At 44.6% G+C, this 27,902-nt stretch overlaps 1 protein-coding gene across 1 annotated transcript in view; it reads right to left on the bottom strand.

Moving 5' to 3' along the window:
* Positions 1-1,594: 1,594 nt before the first annotated feature.
* The window catches only part of fto (FTO alpha-ketoglutarate dependent dioxygenase), a 122,718-nt gene continuing 96,410 nt past the window's right edge, over positions 1,595-27,902 (bottom strand). The window contains exons 9-10 of the mRNA XM_069690438.1: positions 4,210-4,350; positions 1,595-3,778 (exon numbers count right to left, since the gene is read on the bottom strand). Of these exons, the coding sequence (XP_069546539.1) occupies positions 3,772-3,778; positions 4,210-4,350 (148 nt within the window). The 3' untranslated portion in view covers positions 1,595-3,771. The remainder of the gene's footprint in view (positions 3,779-4,209; positions 4,351-27,902) is intronic.

Genomic DNA, 27,902 nt, shown 5'->3' with positions numbered 1-27,902 from the left:
GCCTGCTAAGAGAGAGGACGGCCGGCCTGCGGGATGACAACGCTTCAGATTGCAACAGCTTAAATGACCCTGGGTTTGGTCTGACCACGGCCTGAGAGGAGATTTGATCGACAGAAATTAAATGTAGACAAAGAACACACTGTAGAATTTAAACATGTGTTTGATTGTCGGATACACAAATCCACCTTCATAGATAAAACAGTAGTAGCACAGATCCAGTTACAATTAATGACGAGGGCGGAAGATGTGACTGCACTCCATTATTTAATCTTTATCTTATCAAGCGGCATTTTATTCACCATCTAACATAAACACTTCAAGAAGAAGCTTTCATTGATAAATCTAAATGAGGCATGAATAAAATCTCATCAAGAAAATAAGACAGAGTGATAAATTTAGTTTGGGTCTGTAACCTCTAGCGTAATTTACAGTGACATAGCAGTCACTTTATGTGCTGCCTTGTGTTTATGCTGACGTGAGACTTCTTCGCTCTGCCTCTTTTATGACCTTTAGTGCAATTAACAGTTGCAAAACATTAGGGCTTGTGTTGCTCCACATGTAGTCAATCAAGTCAATGTTTTGTCGGCGCTGAGTGGTGTTTGTCTGTGTTTGGTGACAAATGAGCGTGGCCCGTCCCACCGCTGACAGCCGCCCCAGAGCTGCGATGCTATCTTCAGCTCTTCTGCCTGCTTCTACAATTACTACTGCCTCTGTGGCCCCAGGGCCCCCAACACCAGGCTGCACTCTGGAACCTCGGACACACACACACACACACACGCACACGCACGCACACGCACGCACACACACACACACACACACACACACACACACACACACACACACACACACACACACACACACACAGAGTGTCAGATAACGTTACACGCAGCTATTCATTTGTACAAAGCATGCTCACAGACATTTTTACACAAGTATTCATTCCTGTACAAAACATTTGATTTTTTTTTTTTTTTTTTAGGGTGTATTGTACATGCACTGATTACTGCAACTAGTCTGGTCCAAAAATAAGAACAGATTGTTCAGTCTTCACTACATGGCACTCTAAATATATTATGGTTGAGGGCAGGTTTTCTCAGTTCAATATATAGAATAAAATTGTCCTTCACTGCCACTGATATAATCATTATTCTTCCAAATAAAACAATACATCTTGAGAATTTCTTTACATATTGGATATAAAAACGGTTTTAAATTTGAAACCAAATCCATTTCCTGATTTCATTTAACTACACTGCAATCAACCCCGGCCTTATAGCCACACACCGAAACATTTGACTGGGATATGACCCCAAACCGATACCTTTCCCCACCACACACCTGGTTATTTTATCTCTCCCTGTCCCTATTGTTGGCCTAATTGAGGGTGGCTTGGGTGGTTGGCTGGCAGCTGACCTCGGTCACAACAATGCATACCTGTGGCTCTCACCAGCGCTGTGTGATTGTCTCTTCAAGTGTGGACCTTCTTTTTTTCTTTTTCTTTTTTTTCAGTTGGACCCCGAGGGGAGAGCGATCCACACTCATCCATCACTCAGTCACTCAGGCACTACAGGAAGTAGTTAACATAAGCGACCTGTGGGATGGCGGCTGGTAAAGGGTCTGGAGTTGAGCTTTTGGACACAAGGAATATTAGCCATCACTTCATTAGAGGGAGTGACATCACTCAATCAATCAATCCATCAATCAATCTGTCAAAGAAGCTGTTTGCTCTGCTAATCCAGCCGGTTCCTTTGAAGTTTAGAGAAAACACAGAGTGAGTGGACTGAGTTTAGAGCCGATGTACAGATGCATTGCACCAAGACTTCAAAGTCGACAGGGGATTTCGTGTTATAAAAGTGGATGCAGTCGTGTGAGGGCTGTGCAAATTTACCTTTATGATCTTTATGGCACTCACAGCAACTTCATTTGGAAATTATTTTCTATTTTTATATATTTACTTGTAAATACTTGAAGGATTACTGCGCACATTCCTGCCAGTGAGCTACACTATCAAAAAAAAAAAAAAAAAGATCTTTGTACATTGATGTCCTATTTATCTTAAGAAAGACTGAGATTCAAGTGAGCGGCTACTTGTAAGCACCGTAACTCACCTTCATCACAGAGTGAGGGCAAAGAGACACATGCTTATACAATTAATCAACATTTAAACTGACACACACACAAGTATGAAAAAAACCTGTCAATTGTTATGCGTCAGGAGATTTTTTTCAAAAATGAGAAGGATGCAGGTCATTGGATAAAACAGTTTTTTTGTTTTTTTTTATTTACTGCCATTCCTATTGCTTCAGACAAGCTGTGGCGCAGGGAGCACAGAGTGATTCAAATAAGCCAACGCTACTGCCGATCTGCAAACAAATCTCTCTGACAACAACAAACAACAAAGGCGCAGCAAAAGAAGAAGCAAGAAGAACAGCGTTTGGCAACCATTAACATCTTGGAAAAAACTTCAGAAGTAAAAAAAGGAGTGCATTCTGCATTTTTAATAGTAAACAGCATCTCTACTTCGTCATGAACTAGATAGAGAGAGAAATCAAACGAGGAGGGCTGCTTACACGGCTTTGACGTCGGCCCCCTTTTCCACCCTTTTTAGCTTTTTTTTGAAAGTGGATTTTGTCAGAAGCGCCGGATCTTTCTCTCGCTCTCTCGGATGGCCTGCAGCATTACAGGGGAATGTGGTGCTCTACACACTTTAAGGGTAATTAAAAGCGATTGAACAGCTGTAATTATGAGAAACGGCGGTTGTGTTCCGGGTCATTCTATCAGTGCTGCCTTTCATCAGCTGCAGAGGCAGAGGGGCCCCGCTGCTAGTCTCTGTTTCTCCATATGCACATCTTCAAGAACAAACAACTGGCAGGCTGCCTACAGGCTCACACACACTATCACATTCATACACGCGCGCCTTCATGGAGACATGTGGGAGAGCGAGCGTGGTGCACAAACACACACGGGCCAACGACTGATCACACCGCACAGCGTACACATACAAACACACAAACGCACACAGTCACACATCAATATGACACAAGCGCACCATAAACACTGAACAACACATTCTTCATGTTCTCCGTTGGGTGACATTCATAACTTTCTTATCACAATCTTTTCTTTGGTCTCTTCAGGCTCATTCCCACTTCTGAACACAATAATACAAGGAGTTACACTATGCACAAGGAAAGAATGCAATGCCATGTGAGCAAAGTGAGTTTTTTTTTTTACCTTTCTATACTGTGTTATAACACTGTGTGACGAGTACAAAGCATATATGTATGTACTGTGCTGTGGCTAATGTGTCGATCCATTGATAAAAGCATGTCTGGGTTACGTGAGATTAAGTAACAGAGTACACGGAAATAATAAATAGTTACACAATGTATGCTAACACTGAAATGCGGGTTCTACGTATGTTTCGTTAGACCGTTGTGACACTAGTAGCTCGGTGCTAAGCTTTGCGTTGTTAGCATGTTACTGAAGCACGACTCTGGATCTACTGTGGTGGTCTGGTTTCCTTCCCAGCCAAATCCAAGTTGCGGTCGGCTGAGATGCCGGGGTCAGCTGGGGGTAGTGGAGGGCGGAGTACAGGGGAGGGAGAGGAGGGTACGTAGATGCCCCGATCAAAAGGAAATCAATCTCAGTGGGATCACAACAAAGGTGTCATCAGTGGTCTGTCCCCTCAGCTCGTGTGGGGACCGTTCAAAAAAGCTGGCGGATTCTTTTTTTTCCCAATTTTTCTTTCTCGCTCCCTCCATCCATTCTTCACATCCTGTTGAGAAGAAAAAGAAATACACAACAGTCAAAATGTATCTTTGTCTTTTTATTCTCATCAAATGCTATGAATGAAGAAGAGGCCTTTTGTGAAATAAACTTGTGGTTTAGACATTATTATAAACTGACTATGGATGTAAAAGATACTAAGTTTTTGTACTGGTCATTCATTTTTCAAGCTCTTTTTGGGACCCCGCAGTGGCCCTAAGTGGCTATTTTGGTTGCTGTTACCTTGGGCCAGCTTTTAAGTATTTGTTGTTTGGTGAGCACAACATGTAACACATTGGTCTATAAATAATTACATCAGTATTTAGTATGTACATATATATATATATATGTACATACACATACACGTGTGTTTGTGTGTGTGGGTTTGTGTGTTCAACGTGTACATAAGCACATTTCAACACTTCAACATCTTGGGCCCACCTCCAAAGCAGTGACTCCACTCTGTTGATGATGTCAGCCAGATCAAAGGGCAGAGGCATGCTGGGGTCATCCACACCCCAGAAGGGCCGGTCCACCGGGGCCTCCTCGGGGGGTAATGTCTGGGCCAGACTCGAGTGGCACCTGAGGCGACAGGACACAGGAAACAAACAAACCCATTAACTCCTCCCTGCCATCAAAACCAACTGGTAGACACTCATCAGCATCATGACACACGTCTCTGCTCACTCACAAAACATTCGACTTATTTTCTTCACATGTCGAATACACTAAACTGAGGTCGTTTTTCAAACAGTTCTGTTTTCTCACCCTGCTACACCTGGAAGGTGTCAAATCACACACAGTCCTGTTTCCATTCACTTCAGGTGACATTACATTGACTTACATTCATTTCCTGGAGACCCAACCTAAATCTATCCATAACCCCTACTTGCCAAAATCTTTCATGATTCCGGCTGTTTGTCCTAATAACAGTGGGTTTAACTAGAACCTCCAGGATATGAAGAATATGTTTGTGTCATTGTGCTCTGTGTACAAAAGAGACATTCAAATTCTTGGTTCAAAGTTTTTTCATCACATATTGTTAGGGACATTTAAATAATTTGTCTTAATGCAACTTGTGCTTTCTTTGGCAGTACTAAAATACTTCAAAACATCCAAGCCAGTGAACCTTATTGAACTGAGTGAAAGGGAGAAAGTGATGCATCAGGAAAAGTGTTTCTAAAGCCATAAATGGCTTCATCATTATTACGGTGATGAGAACCCGCGATATCATGTATCATGATTAATGTCCCATTCATCTTCCTCGCATACAGGCACACACAGCGGGATGCTTTCACAGGAACATCACTCTCTGTAGTTGCTATCCTGACAGAGCAGTGAGAAATCCAGCCTCTTCATGTCACTGCATGATTTCTGTGTGATTAATAATCGGAGGGTAAGTTGTAATTTCTACATTGTTTGGAGCCCCCACAGACCTTCGCCACATCTTTTGTCAGACCTGTGTAAATATTTACTGCTGTGACTCTGTGTTGCTCTCTGCTGTCATTGTAAATCTGCCCTCCCTCTGCCTCTTGACAGATAAGAGTGACCCTTGACCTGCAGGTTGCAGGAGGGAGAGCTGGAGGATGACATTTGTGTGTGGAGCGTGTGCGCTTGTGGGTCGTGGCCCCAGAATTTCCTTCTCGAGCCACAAGGCCAGCTATATTCCCAACTCAGTCATTATGCCAGGGTCTGTCCTGTCATATCTTTTTACCCTATCCACGCCCTGAAAAAAACCTCAAACAACCCCTCACCGACACACACACACACACACACACACACACACACACACACACACACACACACACACACACACACACACACACACACACACACACACACACACACACACACACACACACACGACCACCACCACCTTGTGGCCGGCGAAGAGATGGAGAGGGCACGGAGAGCTCGATAAGAATATGGGGGTCGGTTATGGATGAGATGAGGGGATGTTAGAGTTGTCAGGGGACAGCTGGGGGCTGCCACAATTTGTGGTTATATATTTTCACCAGAGCCACTTAATGTTTGACTGGCTCTCGGCCTAAGTGCTGCATTTTGGTGCGGTTAGCCCTTTAAAGAGCTGCTGCATTATGGTGGTGAGGAGCAGCATTAACATCCACTGTCCAATATATCTTCAGTGCTCTGGATCAGGGCCTGATAATAGCATCTGTTAACATGCACTAAGTACCATTATGTAGCACATCACTTCATAAATAATACGATTAGGCGACCTTGGGGCTTTGCGACGAGCCGTGTGTTTAAATGTTCTCATCATTTATTTAGGGTGCGAATTAAAGGAAGCACCACTTCAGAGAAGGAGGAGGAGGAGGAGGAGGAGGACATGGCTGGCATACATATCTACAGAGTGTGCAAACTGACCCAGACAGCGCACACACACACACACACACACACACACACACACACACACACACACACACACACACACACACACACACACACACACACACACACACACACACACACACACACACACACACACACACACACACACACACACACACTGTGTGGTTCTGCTGACATCAGCTTGAGGACACCATAGGCCAAGGGAACTCAGGCTTTTGATTTTGTCCGATTAAGTATTCATGCAGTAGAGCTATGAGAGAAAACACTTGCCTCTTTTCTGCTGCCCTGACTCATAATGAAAGGCTACATACCGTAAAGACCCGGCTAGCCGCCTTTAACAGAGCCGCTGCATTTATTTGACAAGGGATCTTTGCAACATTAGCTTGCAAATAGGAGGCTCCTGGTTTACCAGAGATATAGAAGATATCAAGTCTGGAAGACTATCAAAGATAATATGGTGGAGGTAATTCAGCACACACTTTTACACAATCTACCACTGTTCACAGAGTACCGTTCCCTGACTGCTAAAATGGAACCAAACAAAAAGTCAATATCAAGCGAGGTGCCTTAAGCTCTCCAGGGCTCTTGCTAGAAATTCTGTGTAAGCCACAGTGGCGTACAAACAAGGCTCACCAAAAGACTTTCCCATGGCAGAACAGTCCACCTTAAAGTTAAGGTCAAAGACAAAGAGATGTGTGTGTGTGTGTGTGTGTGTGTGTGTGTGTGTGTGTGTGTGTGTGTGTGTGTGTGTGTGTGTGTGTGTGTGTGTGTGTGTGTGTGTGTGTGTGTGTGTGTGTGTGTGTGTGTGTGTGCGCGCGCGCGCGCGTGTGTTAGTGCTGGTGACGAGTAAAGAGGGAGAGAATGTGTTTGTGAGTCCAGGCTGTTCCAATGGATTAACCCCAGACAGATATGGGCCTAACTATCCCATCTGGCGCTCGGTCAAGAGAGATTGGCAATACAATCACTCATTTCAATTTGCCCTGAAACCTTATAGCCTGGCAGGCCCCCGCTCAAATGGTATGCTAATGTGAAAGGTATCTAGGATTCTATCGCCTCTATTCCACAGAGGCCTTTCCCTCCGCGCAGCACAGTGCACTTGAACTGCGGCTGGGGCGGCAGCTCCACGGCCCTCGCTGCAATAAGGGCCGGAGCCCCCTTTGCGCTCAAACTAACCACTTTAGCTAAAGTGAGTGTTAATTATGGACAGGCAAAGCAGTCAATAAAAGGTTAATGTAAAAGTCAAAGGATAAATTCCTTTAAGCATTGCATCATTCCACCATCTCCGCGACCAACACACTGCTCGCAGGTCTCCTAATCAATACGTTTTACTGTAATGCGCTCCCCATCGATTTCCTCCCCCCTGCTCCGTGGTCCAGGCTCCATCACTTGGTTAAAGAAAGGAAAGGGAGAGGGAGAGAGAGGTAGGGGTGCGAGGGAGAGAGAAAAATGAGTAAATAAAATGATTAACCTCGGTTTCACTTTGTTGTTTCACTCTTAGACTCTCTCTGAAAGGCTTGTTAGAAGGGTGCAGGGTGGTCCAATATCATCACTGCCATCACCGCCATCCCAATCATCGGCATCATCAGCCCACTCAATCTCAGGCCCGTGTGTAATTGTGTAGCAGCACACTCTAGCAGGGCCATACATTAAAAGCCCCTCTGCTCTTAACAGGATAGAAATCTGCCTAATAGACAACATCAGTGCTTCCGACTCATGCAATTACACTGATAAATGCACAATTGTGTCAGGCCAAGTGAAAAGAACCCAGAGAATGTAGATAGGAGACAACACTTCTTGCATTATTGCTACAGGAGGTCATTTGTAATCACATGGGGCGAGACAGCTGGGACGTCAGCCTTCGGACATGTCCGATATCTTTTCTAAACTCGTCAGTTGTTTTCGGTGAAAGTCACGCAAATGACCTAAATGTTGGTGCAGCTACGGGGAAAACGCGGTCTTTGAATGTTTGCCCAGTAAAGAAATCCAGCTTGCAAATCTACCTTATACAATCAAGTTAAACCGATATATATTCTGGTATCGTCAGTACAGACATTTCATCTAACAATTATACTCATAATTGTTATACTCGTATAACATCCGTCGGTCCAGACCCACGTTTGTATGTCTGGTGGACGTCCAAGACGGGTTCATTATCATTGTGGCCCACCAGTGGACACCATTTAAACTTCTGCAAACACGTCAAACTGTGCTCAGTGGGAACTAATTGGTAATTAGGACAATACAGAAGAAAATGTGATTCATTTTCAACATCTCATAATCACATAATTTACACAGCTGGTCGTCCTTTTGGTTATTTTTTTTAAATCTTATAACTTCAAGGGCCTGAGAAAGGATTCCTGTTATTAAGTGTGCAACTGAGGATGTTTAAAAAAAAAAAAACACTTTTTTTTTTTAATATTAAATAAATAAAACGTATGCATTACATAATGGCTTTACTCGAGTAAAACTCAAAGACTTCTTATATTTGTAACCACAACTAGACGAATGCTTTGTATTGTTCTTCTCAAAAGACACAAGATAAAAGAACAGTATTAGCATGGATAGAGTCATCTCCAAAGTATGCGCTGTGCCCTACACATCATCTAAACTGCACTGAAAAAATAAAACTTGAGTAAAGCTACACGAACATCAATCAATCATGCCTGTCAATTTTGATCTGCGTTGTATGCCCGTGTTGATCAAGGAAAGCAAAATACCTCAGATCACCTGCTTCCTCGTGCTCTGCCTGCACTTCAACGGACTCTCTAGCACTCCTGTGCAGGTGTGAATTTTTATAGTTTTGGCAGCCTGAGTGCCCGATAGCTGAGAATGCAATCAAACAAGTCATGAAAAAACAGGCATATGTCTCATAAATCAGCCTGCCCCTGAAGGTAAAGCATGCAATCACATCCCAAGGAGAGAGAAGAAAGAAAGAAGTTATCCATGTACATTCTGAATATGTGCAATATTGTGTAAGAAATGAATGATTGAGCACATCTGTCTTTGAATATCACGCAGTTATATAATTGGTGTAAAAGAGACAGAGAGATAGCATTTATCTACATAGTTGTCTTTCCACTGTGTTGTGCAAGATATTACTGATGTTGTGCGGAGGGCAATCTAACAGGGAGGCATTCAGAACAAGGCCCAACCTGTGAGGTGTCACGCTTTGGATCTCAGCCGACACCACCCAGGACTCCAGGAGTTCTCTCAGCTCTCAGAGCTGTCCTCATTGGAGCCTGAACTGTGCTTCAGATCCCCGGCCACCATCCCCAACTCCTCTTATCCCAATCACTGCCACATTCAGTGTTAAATGTAAAGTGGTGCAGAAAGCCAGCCAGCCAGCCAGAAAGAAAGCAAGAGAGCGTGGGCAGGGCCACGTCTTAACCGTTTCCTCAGGATCAATCACATGCTATTGTGTCTGCAGACAGCTGCTGACTGTACACTTTGTGAGTGTGTGAGGTGGGCAATTGTGGAGAGAGAATCAGAGTGGGAGGGGGCATCATCAAATGCATGACATATGTTCCTTTCATTTTGATTCCCTCTAAGGAGCCTGGGCTAATAAAACTAACATCTGATGCACTCTTTTCCCTTTAATTAATGGTTGTGGAAACCACGCAAAAATGCATTAGCAAGAGAGGGGATGGTGGGGTGGGGGATGAGGTGGGTGCCGCATGGTGCTTTCAAACACCCCACACCCACCCACGTGCCACCGTGGCTCTGCCGCTGCTGGGAACAATGATTCTGCCAGGGAGCGTGGGTACCTTTGGGTGGGGCAGCCCCTTCCTCAGACTCTGTGAGGTCTCCCTCTTGCCAGCTGCAGTCTGGACTGCTCATTAAACCACATGAAACAAATAGGGCTCATCTGGCATCTCCGGCCAGTTGGAAACACACGAGCGTGAGTTTAGTTTGCACCGGGCCCGTGTACGCTATGTAGAGTTGGTTGTAGTCGGTGGCAGAAAAGAGAGGAGTTCCGTTGTACCTGCACAGTCTGTGCCTGCTTCACACCCAAAGTGTTTGATGTGGCCTGGCTGCCTGCCCCGTCTGGAGCAGGCTGAACCAGATGTAACAGAAAAACACACACAAAGCTAAGGTAGCCTCTAAACAGCCTTCATAATTGGAAGCAATAAAACACTATTGCAGTCTGGAAGTGCAAAGGAGGCAAGCCCCTGAACTGCAGCTACCGCTCTCAAAAAACCAGGTGGACGTCCATTAGGCGCTTAACAGCGTAACAAATTACCGAACACCCCAACCTGCTCCTTCTCCTCCTCGGGCTATGGGATGGAATGTGGCCTAATGTCAACACAGGCGCAAAATTTACGAGCAGACAACTATTGTTCAAATGCAATCAGGTTCTAATAAAAAAAAAAAGAAAAGAAAAAAAGAAAGAGAAGCAGGAAGAGGACAAACAGATAGGGTCCTCCTGGCCCTTTACTGTTCCGACAAGGGGTGGGGAGACAGATCACCCCCTGAGGCTCTGGGTCTGTGTGTGTTCGTGTGTCTGTGTTTGAGACGGAGAGAGTCAGAGAGACAAGTTTGTCGGTGTGTGGAGAGAGTCAGAGAGACAAGTTTGTCGGTGTGTGTGTCGTTTCAGAGGGACAGAGAGTTTATGTGTGTGCTCCAGGCCGACTGCCTGAGGAATGAGAAGGGCTGTGGCTACTAACCACCTGTGCCAGGCTACAGGACTGTTCAGCAGCAGCTGAAAACCCAAACACACAAACAAACAAAAAAGTTTCCTGAGTCTTGTCAGTAAGACCCTAAAGATAACACAAAGCTGCACAGCTCGACTTAGCGTCCCAAACGAGCCACACGTGGCTAAATACCAGAGTGAAGTATTTTTATGTATACAGGCAAAACTAATTACAGTTGGTTGTGAAGAGACACTGAAGTTTTTCCTGATGACACTGTTTATTTGTAAAGCCCAGGAGAGAAAATGAAGCAATAGGAGGACTTGATGGCGAGGGTAAAGAGGTTACAAGCCTGCGAATGATTGCACTTTTTCACAGCTCGGCGTTGCGAGGCTGTAAATCTGCTGTTCGGGAATCGGGAAGATGGTTAATGTGGAGTAGGGAGCACTAACTCTTAGTTTTCCAAGGCAATAGCATACCGTTGCTGTGAAAACTTGTTGTGTTGAGAGCGATCTTGTAAAACGATAATTTTTAACCCTTGTCCCTCCCCTGCATCGCATGCTCCCTCCCTCCAGGCCCAGCGTCAGTGCCTCGTGGGCATCATCTGAACGGTGCAATAAAGCCGGTGATGGATGATGCTTGCCTCGACGGCAGTACAGCCGAGCCATTGGATGACACCTGACCCCAGTCACACGATGAGGTCGGTCCAACGTAGGCACAATTCCCACCTGTCTTCAGGTGACAATGGCGAGGTTAGGCTTGGCCAAGCTAATTATAGTCTATTGTAACTTAAATTGCCTGGTTACATGTCATCCCTGTAGCTCTAGGGGATGTGGTGTTAAGTTCTGAAGCCTTTGTGTAAAGCAAAACTGTGAGATAGAAGCTCTAAACTGTTGCACAACAGATATTAGGTTTCAGAAATGTGTGTATTAAACTGAGACAGGGAATTTGCTGTTCCCTTTTTAACAAAGCATGGGAAGAAACAAGAGCGGGAAACATCTAAAACATATGACATTTTGTTCAAAACTGCACACAAAGTCACCTCATTGTTGACACTGCTTTGTCATGATGAGATCACACAATAAGCTCAGCAGACCAGTGATAGTAAACACACCCCACTGAAACAGTCATAAATCTTATAACCAATAAAAGTGCCAGATCCAAGTGAAGGCTGTAATATGACAATCAACAAGACATTCTCGTAAAAACCAACAGCAAAAACTCAACACTTGATTTTCATATTAATTCAGATTGTTGTTTTTTTTTATGTCAGATAATTATATCAGATCGTGAAATCAAACAGGTAGACTGCCATCATTCTTGAAGCCTTTCATTTTATTTTCGTTTTGTTTTTTTTCGTTAACCTTTGAATGGACAAACAAAGGAGTGGCACACAGTGGGAGATGATGTTCACACTCCCACATGGACATCTGCTATAAATCAACAACAAAAACTATGATTACTCACTGTGTTTACAGTACGGGATGAACTAACTCTGAAAATGTCGGGCTGAGTATACGCTAACGAATGAGTTGCACTTTTCTGGACATCTTTTTTTTCCCTCCAGCAAACCCACAAAATAAAAAGCTTCTTACCCACAGACGAAAGAGGCCTATAGTATTTGTAACCCAGTGTGTGTGCATCCATGCGTACACATGTGTATGCCGTGTGCCAGAGGAGTGCTTTCCACCAGGTGTTTGAACTTCTGCATCACCTGGTGCTCCCGCTGCGTGAACACGAGTTTTGTTTCACCCTATTAAGTAAATAGTGTAATTAAAGGGCCTCAGCATTTAAAACATTGTGAACAGCCAGCAATTTGTTTGGAAGAGCAGCCAGGCTAGGCCCTGAGGCGCTGCGCCGAACAGGATGCAAAGGGTTCACACAGCAAGCCGGAGAACGCAGCATAATGGTGTGTGTGTGAGTAAGTACCTGCCTATGCAGATGAGTTGGTGCGTGTGTTTTAGGTGTGGGTGTAAATCACTCATTGAAAAATGTTGTGGGTGTTGAAATAGAAGCTCTTTGTGATATAACAGGTACTTAATAGTATTCTGTTTGTAGTGACAATATTAGGACTTGATGCAATAACTGTAACACCCGCATCAGAGAACTGTGTTTCACAGAACCCAACCCTTTGTCACACTGACACTGATGTCAGGAAAGTAGAGAGGGGGTGTTCATTGTTGAGTCAAGTCAAGAAATAACGTCAAAGTTGAAGGTGACGCAGGCTTAGCTTGTTTGCCACAAAGACAACTTTAAGACAAAAGCCACAAGCAGAGCTGAGCATATTAAAGTCAGAGGGATTACAACTGAAGTACAGTTGTTGAACAGAGATCAACTCTCTTCATTAGTTTCCTCCCTTAATGATTCTTCCACTCCGCAGTCATCCCCGCTCTGCGCTACCTATCCAAGCGAGGATGCTTCGTACTAAATTCTCTGCCGTTACAGCTGATCCGGGGTCAGCTGTGGGGAGTAAGAGAGGATAACCTCTTTCTGAGCCTCACAGAAACCCAGATGGCTGCGCGGAAGCTCTGATCCAAAAGCTAGCTTACAACTCAATCACTGTGGCCGCATCTCCAAGTCCACAGTTTAACCCCCTCTGATGTCAGCCAAGGTCACAGATGCACACTTTGAGAGGCAAAAAAGAGCCAGCAGTGAAGTGCTGCCAGAGTTGAAGGAATTAGATCCGGGCTGAGTGGCCCTCATCTGGCTAAGCCTGGTAAGTAGCAAGACTAACAGGCTGAGGCATGGTGGTTTGGGTTCGCAGACACACACGTACGCACACACACACACCCACACCCACACCCATGCTTCTAAGCTTGCATGCAAATGGACACACACACAAATAAGGCGGTAAACACACACTGACAAAGTCACACACACAAACACGTGTGCGCGCGGAAGGACTAAGAGGGCTACAGATGGTGTGCCTTGGGCCTGGTGACTGGGGCTCTGATTGAGCTAGTTTTAGATCCAGAGTGGAAGCTGTCGTGATGCGCAGGGCTCAGGGGTTGGGGAGGAAGACAAAGAACAACGGAAGGAGTACACGAGAGGAAGAGGAGCGAGGGTGGGGTCGAACTCCTCTCCCAGCATGGGGGCTCATAACATTTTTAGTACAACATCAACATGTCATTGCCCATTCGTCCCTTTGCCCTATTGCCCATGTGCCACCCCTGTGTCTCCACCTAACGGCGACCAGAGCAGGCAGGCAGGCAGGCACACACACACACACACACACACACACACACACACACACACACACACACACACACACACACACACACACACACACACACACACACACACACACACACACACACACACACACACACACACCACTAAGTACACAGACACTAACATGTACACACACACTGGGAGCCAGCGGCCACTTCAGGCGTAATTCCGCCTGACTTCCGCTGTCTGACTGGCAGGAGACAGGGAGGGTGAGGACAACAAGCTGTGAATACGGGAAGAGACAGAAAATCATTGAGAACCTTGCCTTTATGAATGTTTGATGAGAGGGAGTGGGGGTTGGCGGGGGCTTTGCCTCTGGTTAAATCAGAGCATAGTGTGTGTGGTGTGTGTACGACTGCCAACAGAGGTTGAGATAAACAGGGCCTGGACCAGGCCCAGACAACTGCAAACCCCGCAGTCGGGAACAGTTGTCCCTGCAATTAGTCCCTGTCCTCCCCGTTCATGTTGCAGGTAAGTGGTATTGGTAGCTAGCAAAACAGCTGTGGCTATGAGTTGCCTGGGAGCACGGCATGGGGTGGAAGGTTGAAATGTAACAGGAGCTCTTTGTGTGCAAGTCGAAAATATCCTCCATATTTAATTATGCAGCTGGCAGCACACAGATTAATCAATCTCGGTATAGGAGATATACACAATAACAAACACTTTATGAAAATAGGATCACAAATGTTATTTACCAGTATCCCTAAACTGTACATATTCATCACACTGGTTATTTTAACTAATTTTAATTTCTGGTGTTAATTTCGTTGTATTCAGTTTGTCTGTATTGTCCTGTTTGCTGCTTTGCTTTTAATAACTGCTCCCTTGACATACTAATTTCTGCATTTTGCTGTTTTGAAAATAAGTTTAAAAGATGTATCTGAACCATGTTGGCTTGTCTTGAGAAAATACTACGAACCGAAATTCAACTTGCACTTCTTTAAAGTTTAGGTGATCCTATTAAATGTCTAAATTATGCAGCCAATTTGCTGTAGACATAGCTCAGTCAAAATCAATGGAAATCAGATGTTGGTAAAAAAAGTTTTAAAATTCTACTGGTCCCCTCAATGTGTGGTTTAAGTTTGCCTCTCAGAACTGTTGACTGCTGTGATCACATTTGAACTCTTTGGTTTCTTCTCAGCAAACAATGGCAGCCTGATGTGAAACACTAGAGATGGCCATTTGTTAAACCTGGTAAATATCATTAACTCTGCATTTTCTGAATGCTGCACTCCGCTGAGGAAGTTGTGGGAATGTAACTTGAAAACTAAAACATGACCATTCTTCAAAGACACCTTAAAATTAGAAAGCATTTTGCCTCTTGTGGTTGACAATGCTGGTAATGGCCTCCATTTCTCATCAGAGAGAGAACCAGTTTAACACTCACTAACAGGTCTGGCTCTCGGCCACAATAAATGACATGATACTAAGAGCGAGAAGAAAAACAAACAATATGACAAGCTGGTATTGTGCTGGCCTACACTGCGTTTTTCTGATTAACAATGATAAAGCATGTTGTAATGTATTGTAAGGACACACTGGCTTGCAATTGAAGCGTGGGAAGTCATACCACACCCACGCCCTCATACCGTTCGTTTTCCTCCACTGTTCATTGTTTTACCTTCACACCTGTTCTGACTTCGGACACATGAAAGGCTGATGATGACTCAGGAGGTTGTTTTAATTAAAAATACAAGACGTGTTACAACAACCCTGCCTCACATCTCTGAAACTGCTTTTTAATTGATGTCAAGCAGGTGCCAATTTTCTTCACAACATGAGTTAGGTTATGTTACGAAACAAGCAGAGCAGCATAGTAGCTTTATCTCATCTGCCACCTGTGACAGCTCAGAATTCAGAGTCCTCCAAGAAGCTCGGCTCATGTTAATGTGTCACCGATGAAGCCTTTTGAAGACTCGATTCATCCATCTGTCAGCGAGCACTGAGGTTCTGCCGACTGACTTCCGATCACATAAGAGCTTGGCAATGAGGTGAACTGTCTTAAGCTGATCAAGAGTTGCCTCGGTTTCCATCTACATCTGTCACGTTCAAACTTTACACTTCGCTGCACACGTTGATCACATATAGCAAAGCACAGGCACAATTTCAAGCTGCTGTTTGGACTGATCTACTTTAGGCTTGAATTAACACAGAGTTTCTACTTTCTGGGATCCTGAGATGAAGGTGGAGGATTGATTGACAACTAAAGTGCCTTTTCTCACAGCTTGTAGACCTGCCACAGCTGTGAACTCATGGCTTCCTCGTGCCTAGGGAGAAGACAATGGAGAAGTGTGCCAGGTTTGGGTTGGGTCGTTTACGGGGCGAGAGCGAGTCTCAAGAGTGCCCCCTGATGGTTCATACATGCTTTATGCCAGGGAGGGAAGAAAGAAGCGTTGTGGCGAGACAAAAGTAATGCTAAGGAAAAGTCACCTGACATCAAATGGAACCGGTCTCTGGTCTTTGTTTGCAGGCAAAGGGAGGTGAAAAGAGCAGTACTTAGCAGAGCAGCTAACCTGTGGTCTTATCTGCTGGACAAATCAATAGCAGTGTCTGAGAGCAGAGCCGAGTGTGCTGGGAGGGAGCTAGAGGGGCTACCCCTGGCCTGCTGCCCCCCGGGCCCCTCCTGGGGGGTACCTGCCTGTCTCTTCACCCACCATCTCTTCTGCTTCAGTGCTCCCGTCCTGCAACTACTTTCTCAAACACACAGAGACATGCATGCAACAAGCCCACGTATGCACTAAAACAAGGCATCCTGTGACATTTTGTTGCACCGAAGAATCCACATTGTTGGAAATGTTACAACGCAAGTGCAGACTTGTGTACAGTATATAAGAGCATATATGAGCAAATTCAAACGTGTGCATATGAGGTACATGTGCACATATTGGTGGTCCCCCTGACACCCCAGAGTACACGGACCCCAATAGGGACAACCAATACATGGCTTCCCACTGCTGTGGTCTTTCACACTAAAGAGGGGAGGAAGCTGTACCTACACGCACAACAGAACAGCTCCCCCCACCTGAACAAAAAGCCCTGGAGAGCAGCCCAGCTCGGAGCAAAAGTAAAAGCAGTACCCCTCCGAACTGCAAGAATGCAACTCTCTAAAAAGCAGAGACCTTTCTCCTCATCCCTCCTCCACTTGCTGCTGCCTACTTACTTTCAATCACAGTTAACATCACAGAACAAGAAGTGGAGGGATGGGAGGAGGCGAAACACAAGCCTGCTGCACAATGCACTTGTCTGGCAGCTGCTTGGTCTGACATTTGAGGCCATAGGGACCTTGTTGAAAGAGCAGATGCTCACTGATGTACAGGCACAGGAACATGGCAACTACACAAGTGTCTGAGGCCGAAAAAAAAAAAAATCTGCACAAACATATGACAGAAAAGAACAAGGGGGAAAAAGCAGAAGATGGCAGGCTCACGCAGAGATGTGTCTGTGTGTAGGAACATGACCGCGAGTACACAGTGGAGTGGACATGGCACACTGACATATACACATAGATGGAAGAAGACACCCTGCAAACTGTTAAATGGATGTAAGATAGTAACTTCCCCCACAAAAAAAAGGATATATATATATTTTCATATATATTATATATAGAAAATCAACAAATGTAAATTTGAATATAGACACACAAATACACACAATTTCACTGTCCTAATGAACAGGTGGAGTTCAAGCTGTCCAAGCATTCACACATATTAAAATAAAAAAAACCACAACAACCTATAGCTACTTATAAAATGACTTGTCATAATCATATACCGTTTATGGGCAACTATTGGTGATTTGAATTAAATGGAAGATTGAAGATTGAAGAAAGACAAAAAAAAGATGAGTTTAGCGGGAGATTGAGAGACAACATTGAGACAACAAATTAAGAGTGATGGAAAGATGAGATAGGTGGAAAACAGTTGAAAACAAAAGTGAGAAACACAAATACAGAGTGCAAAGTGAGAGAGGAAGAGAGCAGGCAGCATCATGGTGCATCTCCGGCACACAGAAATTAGTTTCCGCCGAGGGCCACAGGCTGCGTTATGGAAATGGGTGGCTGGCAGCTTCTTTGGTTCACTGTAAACAGGATCTTGGTAAGGCATATAGCCTCTGGCGAGGCTCACGGAGCCTGGCATCATCACCGTTACTGCGTTGGGCTGCGATACTCCCACGGTCCCTCCCTTCTATCTATTTGGTTCCTTTGCCCCAACCTGCCCGAACTCCGCTCGTGAGTAATTTATGAAGTGGGATGGGGGCGGTTGCGGAAGCGATACGCACGCATCCTGACACCAAATACATGACATGTTCCACATGTCTTCCCACAAAACTACAAAGAGCCCTTTTGTCTCTACAAAGAAAAATAAAGATTAAGAAGTAGTTTGGGGTGCTTGCATCACTTTGTGAACTGCAGTGAACCAGGTAGTTTACGGCAACCTAAGTTATGAGGCTAAACCAAAATTAAAGTAGCTCTATGGTTATGCTATTGGTTAAGGCCCAATTAAGCTGTTCATTCAAGGAATATGACATTATCTGGCAGCATTGTCTTGGTTACCTGGCAGCACGGACTTCTGGTTATGCCAGGCTACAAATGTGATACACTGCCAAGTGATGAGCAGAAACACAGGCCAAAGGAGTAACCAGGAGTGAAGGGACATTGGCAATAAAAAAAAAAGTGCCACATATTTCTGCAAACAGGACGTCCCAAAAAAAAAAAAAATCAACTTTGCAGATGTTGCCACCACAATTTCACTTCCTCACATTTTGTTTGCATGTGTGTCAGACCTACAGCCGCGAGTGTGTCTATGACTGACGCAGGCCTCTCTCTTTCCTCTTTCTCACAGCTGAGGCTAGCACAATTAGGCCTGCATTGTCTATGCCATGCTGCAAAACAAAGTGCAGTGGCGTAATGCGAGGTCTTACACAAAAGTAAACAACTTCATCTTGTGTCTGAAATATGTGTCACTGTGATTGTGCAAAGCTGCCCATCGCCACAGCCGTGTCGGGTTGAAGGAGCGTCTCCTAATTAATGAGGGAGAGAGGCGGAGAGAGTCAAAGCGAGAGAAACTCTCTCTTCCACAGTTCTCCTTCAAACAAATACTTCCTGCGGGACCCCATTGTTTGGACTGAGGCATCATGGGTAGCTTTATTTACAGATTTTAATTGCTCTGGTGATCTGTGGGTAAAACACCCTGTTGTAATCACCCCACAATAGAATTGTTACTCTTTCTGACAATTGTAATAAAATGCTCTACAGCGTCCAGGGGAAAACGAGGAGGAGGGAAACAGAGAAGGGCAGAGAAAAAGAAACACAGATGGCAGACGATGTAAAGAAAAGAAAACAGAAAGTATAGTAAAAAAATAAATAAATAAATTAGGAGAAAATGTTTTGGATGCAAATTTTCTCAGCAAGAGGAACTAATCCGAGCAGGCGGGAAGCAGGGATGAGGATGGGACTGTTGTCCAAGGAAATGATTGCTCTCCCACCTCAAAGTGACAACCATGAGAAGCTCACCGTTCCTGGACCTCCGAAGCGGAACCGCAGAGGAGACATCCGCTGCAAGCGTCACACAACACACACACACACACACACACACACACACACACACACACACACACACACACACACACACACACACACACACACACACACACACACACCTACACACAGACAGATTGGGAATGAGGAGGTAGGTCACCTACAGGAAGAGATTAGTGTCACCAGGCAGAGGTATGAACATGGGACTGTCAACTGCAGCTGTCCCTGATCTGGGAGGAGCTGGCACAAGTAGCTCTCAGGTATTCACACACTACTTGCAAAAAGCTGGTATAAAACAGTCTGTGCTGGAGATGAGACCAGAGGATTCCCCAAATTAGAAATGAAAGGAAATGTGCACCTCATTTCATTACATACACCACCGCCACCACTCACTAGAGAACACATATGCTGTATATTCTAATGCACTGGAAGGCAGCCAGCAGCCCTACAAAAAACAGTACATTTAAATAAGCTTGAGTGCTCACAACTACAACTACTACTACTACTACAGTACTACAGTATGAGGCTATTACTTACTGCATAATAACTACTGTAGGTTACTATTACAAAATAATAGTGACCTCCTTTATTCACAAACTTAAATGGCACACACCAGTTATAATGTGAAAAAATGCAGTCCAATGACATCAGAAATGGCATCCTCAAAATTGACTATCAGCTTAACACATTGATTTTTAATTGTAATGTGTTACCTGAATAGAAGAATGTTTCAAAACAATGCACAGTACTGAAAAGACACTGACACCCTATTGTGTTCCTTTTTGCTGAGAAGTAGAGTAGTAGCTCCTCTTCGCTGAGAAAAAGCCTGTTTTACTTAAGTGAGTCAAACTCTATCCTATTATTATGCCTGCTGATAAAGGTAATACAAACACCCTGTGCATCAAAGGTCCATGAAAAATTAAACAGCCAATCAGCTGGCAATTATTCTCTTTAATCTCCTGGAGGCAGCCAATAGCGATGTGCCTCCGGTGGTGGCGGCCTGGGAGGGATTCACGCCTTCAGTTCTGCACATTTCTCAATCCTAACACTTACTTTGCATTATGCTCAGCTCAGGATAAAAGAAAGTACAGGCAAACTTTCTAAACTGCTTTACTTTTTTCCCCCCTATTTGTGAAAATACACCATCTTGAGTATTGATACTATCAAAGCCAGATAAATCAATTTCCCATTGTTTGTCTGAGACTATAGATCACTTAAAGACATTTCCACTGGACATGAGGACACCGTGTTTATGTTCCAAAAGAGCTGATCAATTGCTCATTTAAAGCAACAAGATGTGGCAGCGTGGTGTTTAGAGAAGGCAGTGCTTACTGTGTTGTCATCAGAGCATTAGACTGCAGAGTTGATCTTCACTTGTCAATGCTCATTGTAAAAATGTATCGCCAAGTATTGATAGGTTATAATAGATGCTGATCAGCAGTTACAAAAGTCACTTGTTACATGCAGCTGAAAGATGAAAACAGGAAATTGCTGATCTTAACAGGCTTGTGCTTCCAGAAGTGATGCTGTAACTAGAAATTCATTTGTTGTATTTGCGAAACTAAATGCTACTCTCTCAAGCTTTGTGCCAAACTGCACCTGAGGTGACCTAAAAAACACAATGACCCACACTAGAGGCTCTTACTTGGTCTGGTGTCTCTGGCTGTATCCACACCAGTTTGATCCTGTCACTTGTGTACACACTATCCTCGCAAACACCGACTCCCTCCCCACTCCAATCGATGGGCGTGTGCAGCCGCTCAATGCCAATGATTCTCCCCTGATCTTAATTAGAGAAACACATCAGATACAAACGACATCTCAAATCAATCGACAAGTACAGGGCGAGGGCATCGGGGTCAAAGACAGAGACAACTTTCTGCGTCTTCTTCCATGACACAAATTTTGAAAATGTGTATCTTAAATTTGAACTAAACAGCTTTGAGGCCTCATATGTGCTGTAAGCTGCGCCTTGTCAAGGTTCTCTCTGCACTGCAAGTTAGTCAGAAACTTGCACAACATAATTGCCAAACAGAGTGCCTAAATGTGCTGATGAAATATAGATGGGAAGAGAGTCTATCCAGTCCCTCTCTGACTGCTCCACCCTATGTTCTTCCCTTTACTCTTCATCTCCATTTCCCACTCCATCTCTTCCCTGCTTCGTGATAGGAGATGGATGGGTGGTGGCGTGAAGGCAGAAGCGGGCTGACAGGCTCCTTAGCCGCATGGCTGAGTGTATAACTAGCAACATTAGCGAACACCTATACCCAAGGAGCCCATCAAAGTAAAGGGTATTTAGCGTAGCGTCTGGAGAAACACACGCGCACATACATACACACGCACACAAAAATACCCACCTGTGTGCCAAATGCTAGAACACGCATGTTCCTTTTATTGGCACATATGTGCACACTGACAGTGATGTGCTTCAATATGTAAGCACGTATTGTGTGTTCATACGCACTGATATGTTGCAAAGGCACACACATATAGTGTATACACGCACACAAATACCACTGAGGGAGTCAATAGTGCTGATTTTCCTTGTCAGCTCCTCGGCAGGCACTGGTTTAAAGAGACATCAATCTGTGATGTCAGCACTTACCTAATGAACCCTTCCAGATCGATGGAAGCACTGGTCTGCTACACAGTCTGCCTTCACTGCCCGACCTGTTTTTATGTATACTCAGACTCTTTTGGGATCCGCGTTGCACTCGGCCACAACACGTCCAGGTGTGTGTGTGTGTGTGTGTACTCGTGTGCATGCAGTTGTATACACCAAGAAAAAAAAGCGTGTGCTGATAGAGCCATTTGTTCTGTACCTGCATTTACAAAAAGTAAACGTGTTGGCTCTGATGCACCTGATCAACGGTGCTTGTTTTTGCGAGAATGTAACTGCAGGTGTGTATGTGTGCGTATGTATGTATATTTTTCGACACTTGAGAAGGTGAATACGCTTAAAAGCGTTTCTCAGCATACCTATGGTGAGCACAGTTAGTTGTTGTGTCTACACACTACGTGCTGAGGTTAAATGAAGATCTAAATGTGCCTATAAACACCTAAGCAAGAGTTTGTGTCATAAAATTCATAAACAGATTTGGTTTGACTGTGCGTACATTTGTTATGATTGTCTGTATCTGTTCTAATGCATACAGATTAACAAAGCAGCACCTGGCCATCTCTGTACATATAAACCTGCACTGATGTCCCTTCTTTTCTCCCAAAATGCATCACTTTATAGGCTGACTGGTGACGGTGGTGGCTACAGAGGTGGCTGCAGCGTGATATGCTGTACAATTAGATTAGTTCCATTTCCTTTGATCGCTCTCACCCCGTCCCATCCTGCTTGTGACACTTCAAGTGCCGGAGCCTCCCTGCGCCACTTAATTGACCAGAATAAACATATTATATTGTGATAAGTGTCGCGATTGTAACAAATTGTACGGCGTGACTGACACAAATCACAGCATTAGGCTTGCCTCTCTTATCACCGGCCTCCTCGTGCCTTTTCAATAAACAATCTCGTAGATGGGGGGGAAAAAAAAGAGAGAGAAAGGCATAGCAGGCGAGAGAGGAAAGGAGAGACGCAGGGATTGATGGTGGGCGAGGTGAATGGGAGCACTGCGGCCATGATCTAACATTTACCCACTTAACCATTCAAAAAGTCATCTTCTTCCATCAGCGCCTCACTCGGCGCTGCATGAGAAACATTATCTTTCCACAGGAGCCATCATTCACAGATGGCTTCCCCCTTTTCAGCAGCCTGCCACCATGCATTTCCAACACTGGATATTTTGTGTGTGTGTGTGTGTGTGTGTGTGTGTGTGTGTGTGTGTGTGTGTGTGTGTGTGTGTGTGTGTGTGTGTGTGTGTGTGTGTGTGTGTGTGTGTGTGTTTGTGTGCCTTTTAGGGTATATATGTCTTTTAGCATGGGCATGTGAATGGTGTAGTAAAGTCAGAGGAGAAGAAAGAGAAGAAAACAAGAGGCAGAGGAAGATGATATGTGTGTAAAGCATTTTTTTGTGTGTGTGTGAAGCTATGAGTGTAGAGGTTTGAAGGTAGAGAGGGAAGAGATGAAGAGAACTGCTGGAGGCACGAGGCGGGTGTGTGTGTGTGTGTGTGGGGGGGGGGGGGCTGACATGTTAATCAGTGAATCAGCGTCCATCCACTAATGTCTGCCAGTGTAAATAAGGCCCTCATCTCCTGCCGTCACATACGCTGCCTTTCCAGACCATTAGGCCCGAGCTGGCTGGCTGAGGCGGCCCACCGCTCGCAGGAGACTCATTTACGTGTCTATAGGCATCTGTGGCTGGTGATAGGGAGCCCACGTGAAATTAATGGGAGTATGGGTGCTGCCAGCCAGCTCTCCAGCACCCACACACACACACACACACACACACAAACTCTTTACACACACCAATCACCAGCATGTACGCTTGAATGCATGAGCTCGCACACTTACACGTGCACACACACACACACACACACACACACACACACATGCAGACACGCAGGCACAGAGCCGCACACATGCAGTGGTTTTTATGCATGCTGGGTAAACTAACCTTTGCAGTAAAGATTTAGCAGCTTTATTAGTTTAGGAAATGGCTGTAATTAAGTATAATTCATAATGGCTGCTTCTCCCCTCTCTGCGGTATTAAAAGGGGGCCGGCCTAATTTAGCCTGCCTGAGTTTGTGCACCAAGGCAGTAAAATGGGTGGAGTGAGGGAATACATAGTCACAGAAAATGAAAAGGAGGCCTCTGCAAGGCTTCAATATACTGCATGGTCAACAGGCGAGATGCGGGTTACTGCCTAATGGTCTTTACACATCCGTTGTAAAAGTTAACATTTTACACAGCGTAGTTTCCAAAAATTTACAACATTCATAGGAAAAATACTATAAATCTGAACACTTGACAAGGACATCTCTAAGATGCAAACCTTTCAGGATTAATACTGAGTGACAGTTATCTGTAGGGTTATGCACTGAACCAACAGAGCACTGTGTGATGTATTGCAAAAAGGAAAAGCATTACATCACTCTATATTTTTAAGTTAAGGACAGCAACAAAGGGCAGATCTTTTGGAATCGGAGACAACATGACAGTCAGTCTCTAAACCATGGCAAGACCAAAGTAATGAGACACTAATGTCTCAGTGCCAAGGAGGGGAAAAATGGGGCTGGTCATGTCCCCAAAGCTCCATAGAAGAGGTTGCATTTGGGCTGCGACCTCCTCCTTCTCCTACCCCACAGGAGGTGAGGCACAAAACCAGAGGATTGGATCAATAAGTCCACAGATCCTGCCAGCTCCTCTCCATCATTACCACTGATGAATAATAGAGGACAGCCCCAACCTCCTGAAGATTCTTGTTGTCTCTGAACATGTTCACAGAAAGAGACTTACATAAAAACACACATGGAAAGAGACTTATACAGAAATAAGAAATGAGTCAGCTCCAGTTCAATCTCCAGTGTCAGATGCATTTTTATAAATGAATTCCTACAGGTCAAGGAACAAATACTACACACACCAGCAGCTGCATCTAACAGGAGGGATGGAAGACACTGGAGCATTTTGTTCAACATGCCCGACTCACAAAGCCCACGAAGAAGGAAATTAGTCTCAAAGCTCTCTCAAAATAAGAAAAAAAAAAAAAAATCCAAGAAATCGAAAAGAAAACAACTGGCCTAGTTCTGTAAGGCAGAAATATCACATTCTGACTTCTCCTCACTTTGGGCTGAACATCATATTCTACAGCACACCTTTCACCTTTTGCTTTTTTAGTGCTCGAGGTATGAGCAGCATCGAGGCACTGACCATCAGCCTTTAACTTAAAAAAAAAGAAAAAAAGAGGAGTAGCCACTTAAAGCTACACCCAATCAATTATGGAGTAGCAACCTGTCCAAAATGTGATTTCCACACTGTCCGCCGCATCTTTCACACATTATCGATTACCTTCGCTTGTAACATTTTCTGTTAATTCTGTTCACCCACACAAAATCTATACGTGTGCATTTCAAAGCAGGCATCTGAGCTGAGCAGAGGCTGCATCAGCTCTGCAGGCCAGACAATCACTGTCAATCTACCTAATGACCAAGTGCCTGCTGATGCATGCTAGTGAAGTGGGGAGAGTCCCCGGGTGCAACATGAAGCAGAATGGAGAGCATCCCCTGCTTCTCAAAGTGTTGAAAGAGCATGTAAACCCCCCTGCTGGAGCTTTCCCAATGCTTCTCACTTTCCTCTGTAACTTTAGTTAGATCAAAGAGAATGGGGCCCTTAAATAGAAGTAGTACAGATCAACTAGGGTTGGGGTAAGTCACATAAGGATGCAATGGGAAAGCTGAATGCTAGGTTATTCTGTCAGAGTGCGGTTCCTTGGCTAACGCAAGTGTGTTTCAACAATGACTGGCGCAAGAAAATCCTCCCCGAAGGTTGAGGTTAGTGAGGGAAGAGCAAAGGAGAAGCAGAGAGCAGAAAGTTGCAAGACACAAGGCCCCGATGTTCACGCTGTAAAACCCTGCCCCCTCTTCTTTCCTGTCCGGTACATCAGCCTGAGGATGTAGGAGATTGAATCAGACCTGCTGGTTCACTGGCCATTTCAGCTGCAAAATAAATGACAAGGCAAGTGCTGGTGAAGAGAGTGCGAGGGCAGCCCAAAGGTGTGACCCCACTGATGAGATGAGAGGCAGACCAGACCTGCCAGACGCACTATTATAATCTGAGACAGAGATGGGAGATGGAGAGAGAGGCAGAGACAGCGGGAGCCCGGTGTCACTTTATCAAATTCTTCCCTGGCACATGGTAACAGAGGTCAGGGGAAGAAAAGCATGGGGGCAGAGTGTAAAGCTGAGTGAAAACACAGTGCTGCACTAATACCTTTCATAAAGAGAAAAGCCTCCCCATCCACCAGCTATGATTAAATATAACCCGAGTGCTGAAAAACTAACCCCCACTACCCTGCCCAGGCCGAAGTTTGTGTGTGCTTGTGTGTGTTCATGTGTACACTCACGGGGTGAGGAGGGTAAAAGCAATTTGTGGAGAACTTGTTGGGCGAGTGAAGTGTATGTTTTGGTGACACCGGGGGGGGGGTGGAGGGAGGAGTGGATGCTTGATGTGCACATCCTGGCCTGTAGCTCTCTGACACCAGCCGGGCAACGTGCAATGTGTTAGACTTGTGGTCGCCTGAAATTAATGCTGTCATCAGCAGCTGGAGTTAAAGTGAGGTAATGTAACTTTAGCTGAACAGTGGCCACAACATTGTCTTGTGTCTGTTGCTATAAAGAGATCGTGGGTTGGGGGCCGTTTCACCTCTTTTGCAACAGGCAAGATGTAATTTGCAATATGAAATTATTTCCTCATAATCCCCAGTGGATTTTGAACATTTTCTTTATTAAAACAAACTCTACCTACGTGTCACGCTTGGCACAAATTTATCTGCAATTTGTGAGCAACGATCGCTCGTGAAATGTGACATTATTTACATGTAAACAGTGCTGACAATTCCATTTTGTGAAATAGCCTCTGAGTGATAAAATGACTGAACTGTTCTACTGTCACTAGCTAAGACATGGTGTAACTGTAGCAAAGGTAGAGAAGAATCCTAAAGTCAGCAAGATGACACACCTAGCTCATGATGGATATTGTTAGCTATAGCATTAACCACCCCCGAGCGACTGGTCATTCCAGATCCATGTAAGGCTGTAGTCAACACCCCTCCGTGTTTCATTTCTGCATGGACACATTTATTTGTTTATAAAGCCAACTTTTCATTGGAAAGAAGAAGATTGTGGTATTTCTACTTTGAAAAGTTACATAGTCTGATTTGGTGGACTAAGAGCCAATGTGGAGCCAATTAGTTTAGTAACCTGTCCACAAAACTCAAAAATCACACTTTTATCATAAACAAAGTCGATGTGTACATTATTTTAAACCTTACCTCCCCTTAAATACACTCCGACACCTGATCCCACCACTGAAATACGTGTTTGTATGAGAAAGGTGAATAATTGGAATTTTCTTCCATGTGCCAAAAGAAGGTCTCGGAAATTCAAAAACAGGAAGACAACACAGAGGATGTGATGAACCAATATATCCTATAACCTTATTTTATATATGCCTATGTGGTCCTCAGAGATAGAGAAAAATTGGGCCATCAGTGTCACTCAGAGCCCCACTGTGGAGCCTTGTTTTCTTGATCTAATAGAAGGTAATGATCCAGAGAGCAGGGCTAGGCTTCCACTACCACGGAGCAGGCCTCCGGGGGCTACTCCACCCCTGACAGTGGCAGTGGTCGTGGCAGTGCAATAAGAATAAACACATGCAGGCAGGGAGTCTATTTGGCTGAGAGTGATGGCTAGCTTGTTGCT

This window comes from Brachyistius frenatus, unplaced genomic scaffold (assembly GCF_029030835.1).
Source record: "Brachyistius frenatus isolate BFR_SWC_R1_liver_20210118 unplaced genomic scaffold, ASM2903083v1 Contig_9, whole genome shotgun sequence".
Taxonomy (NCBI): Eukaryota; Metazoa; Chordata; class Actinopteri; family Embiotocidae; genus Brachyistius; species Brachyistius frenatus.
The sequence above is the reverse complement of the archived record's forward strand: the minus strand, read 5'-3'. Positions and strand labels throughout refer to the sequence as shown.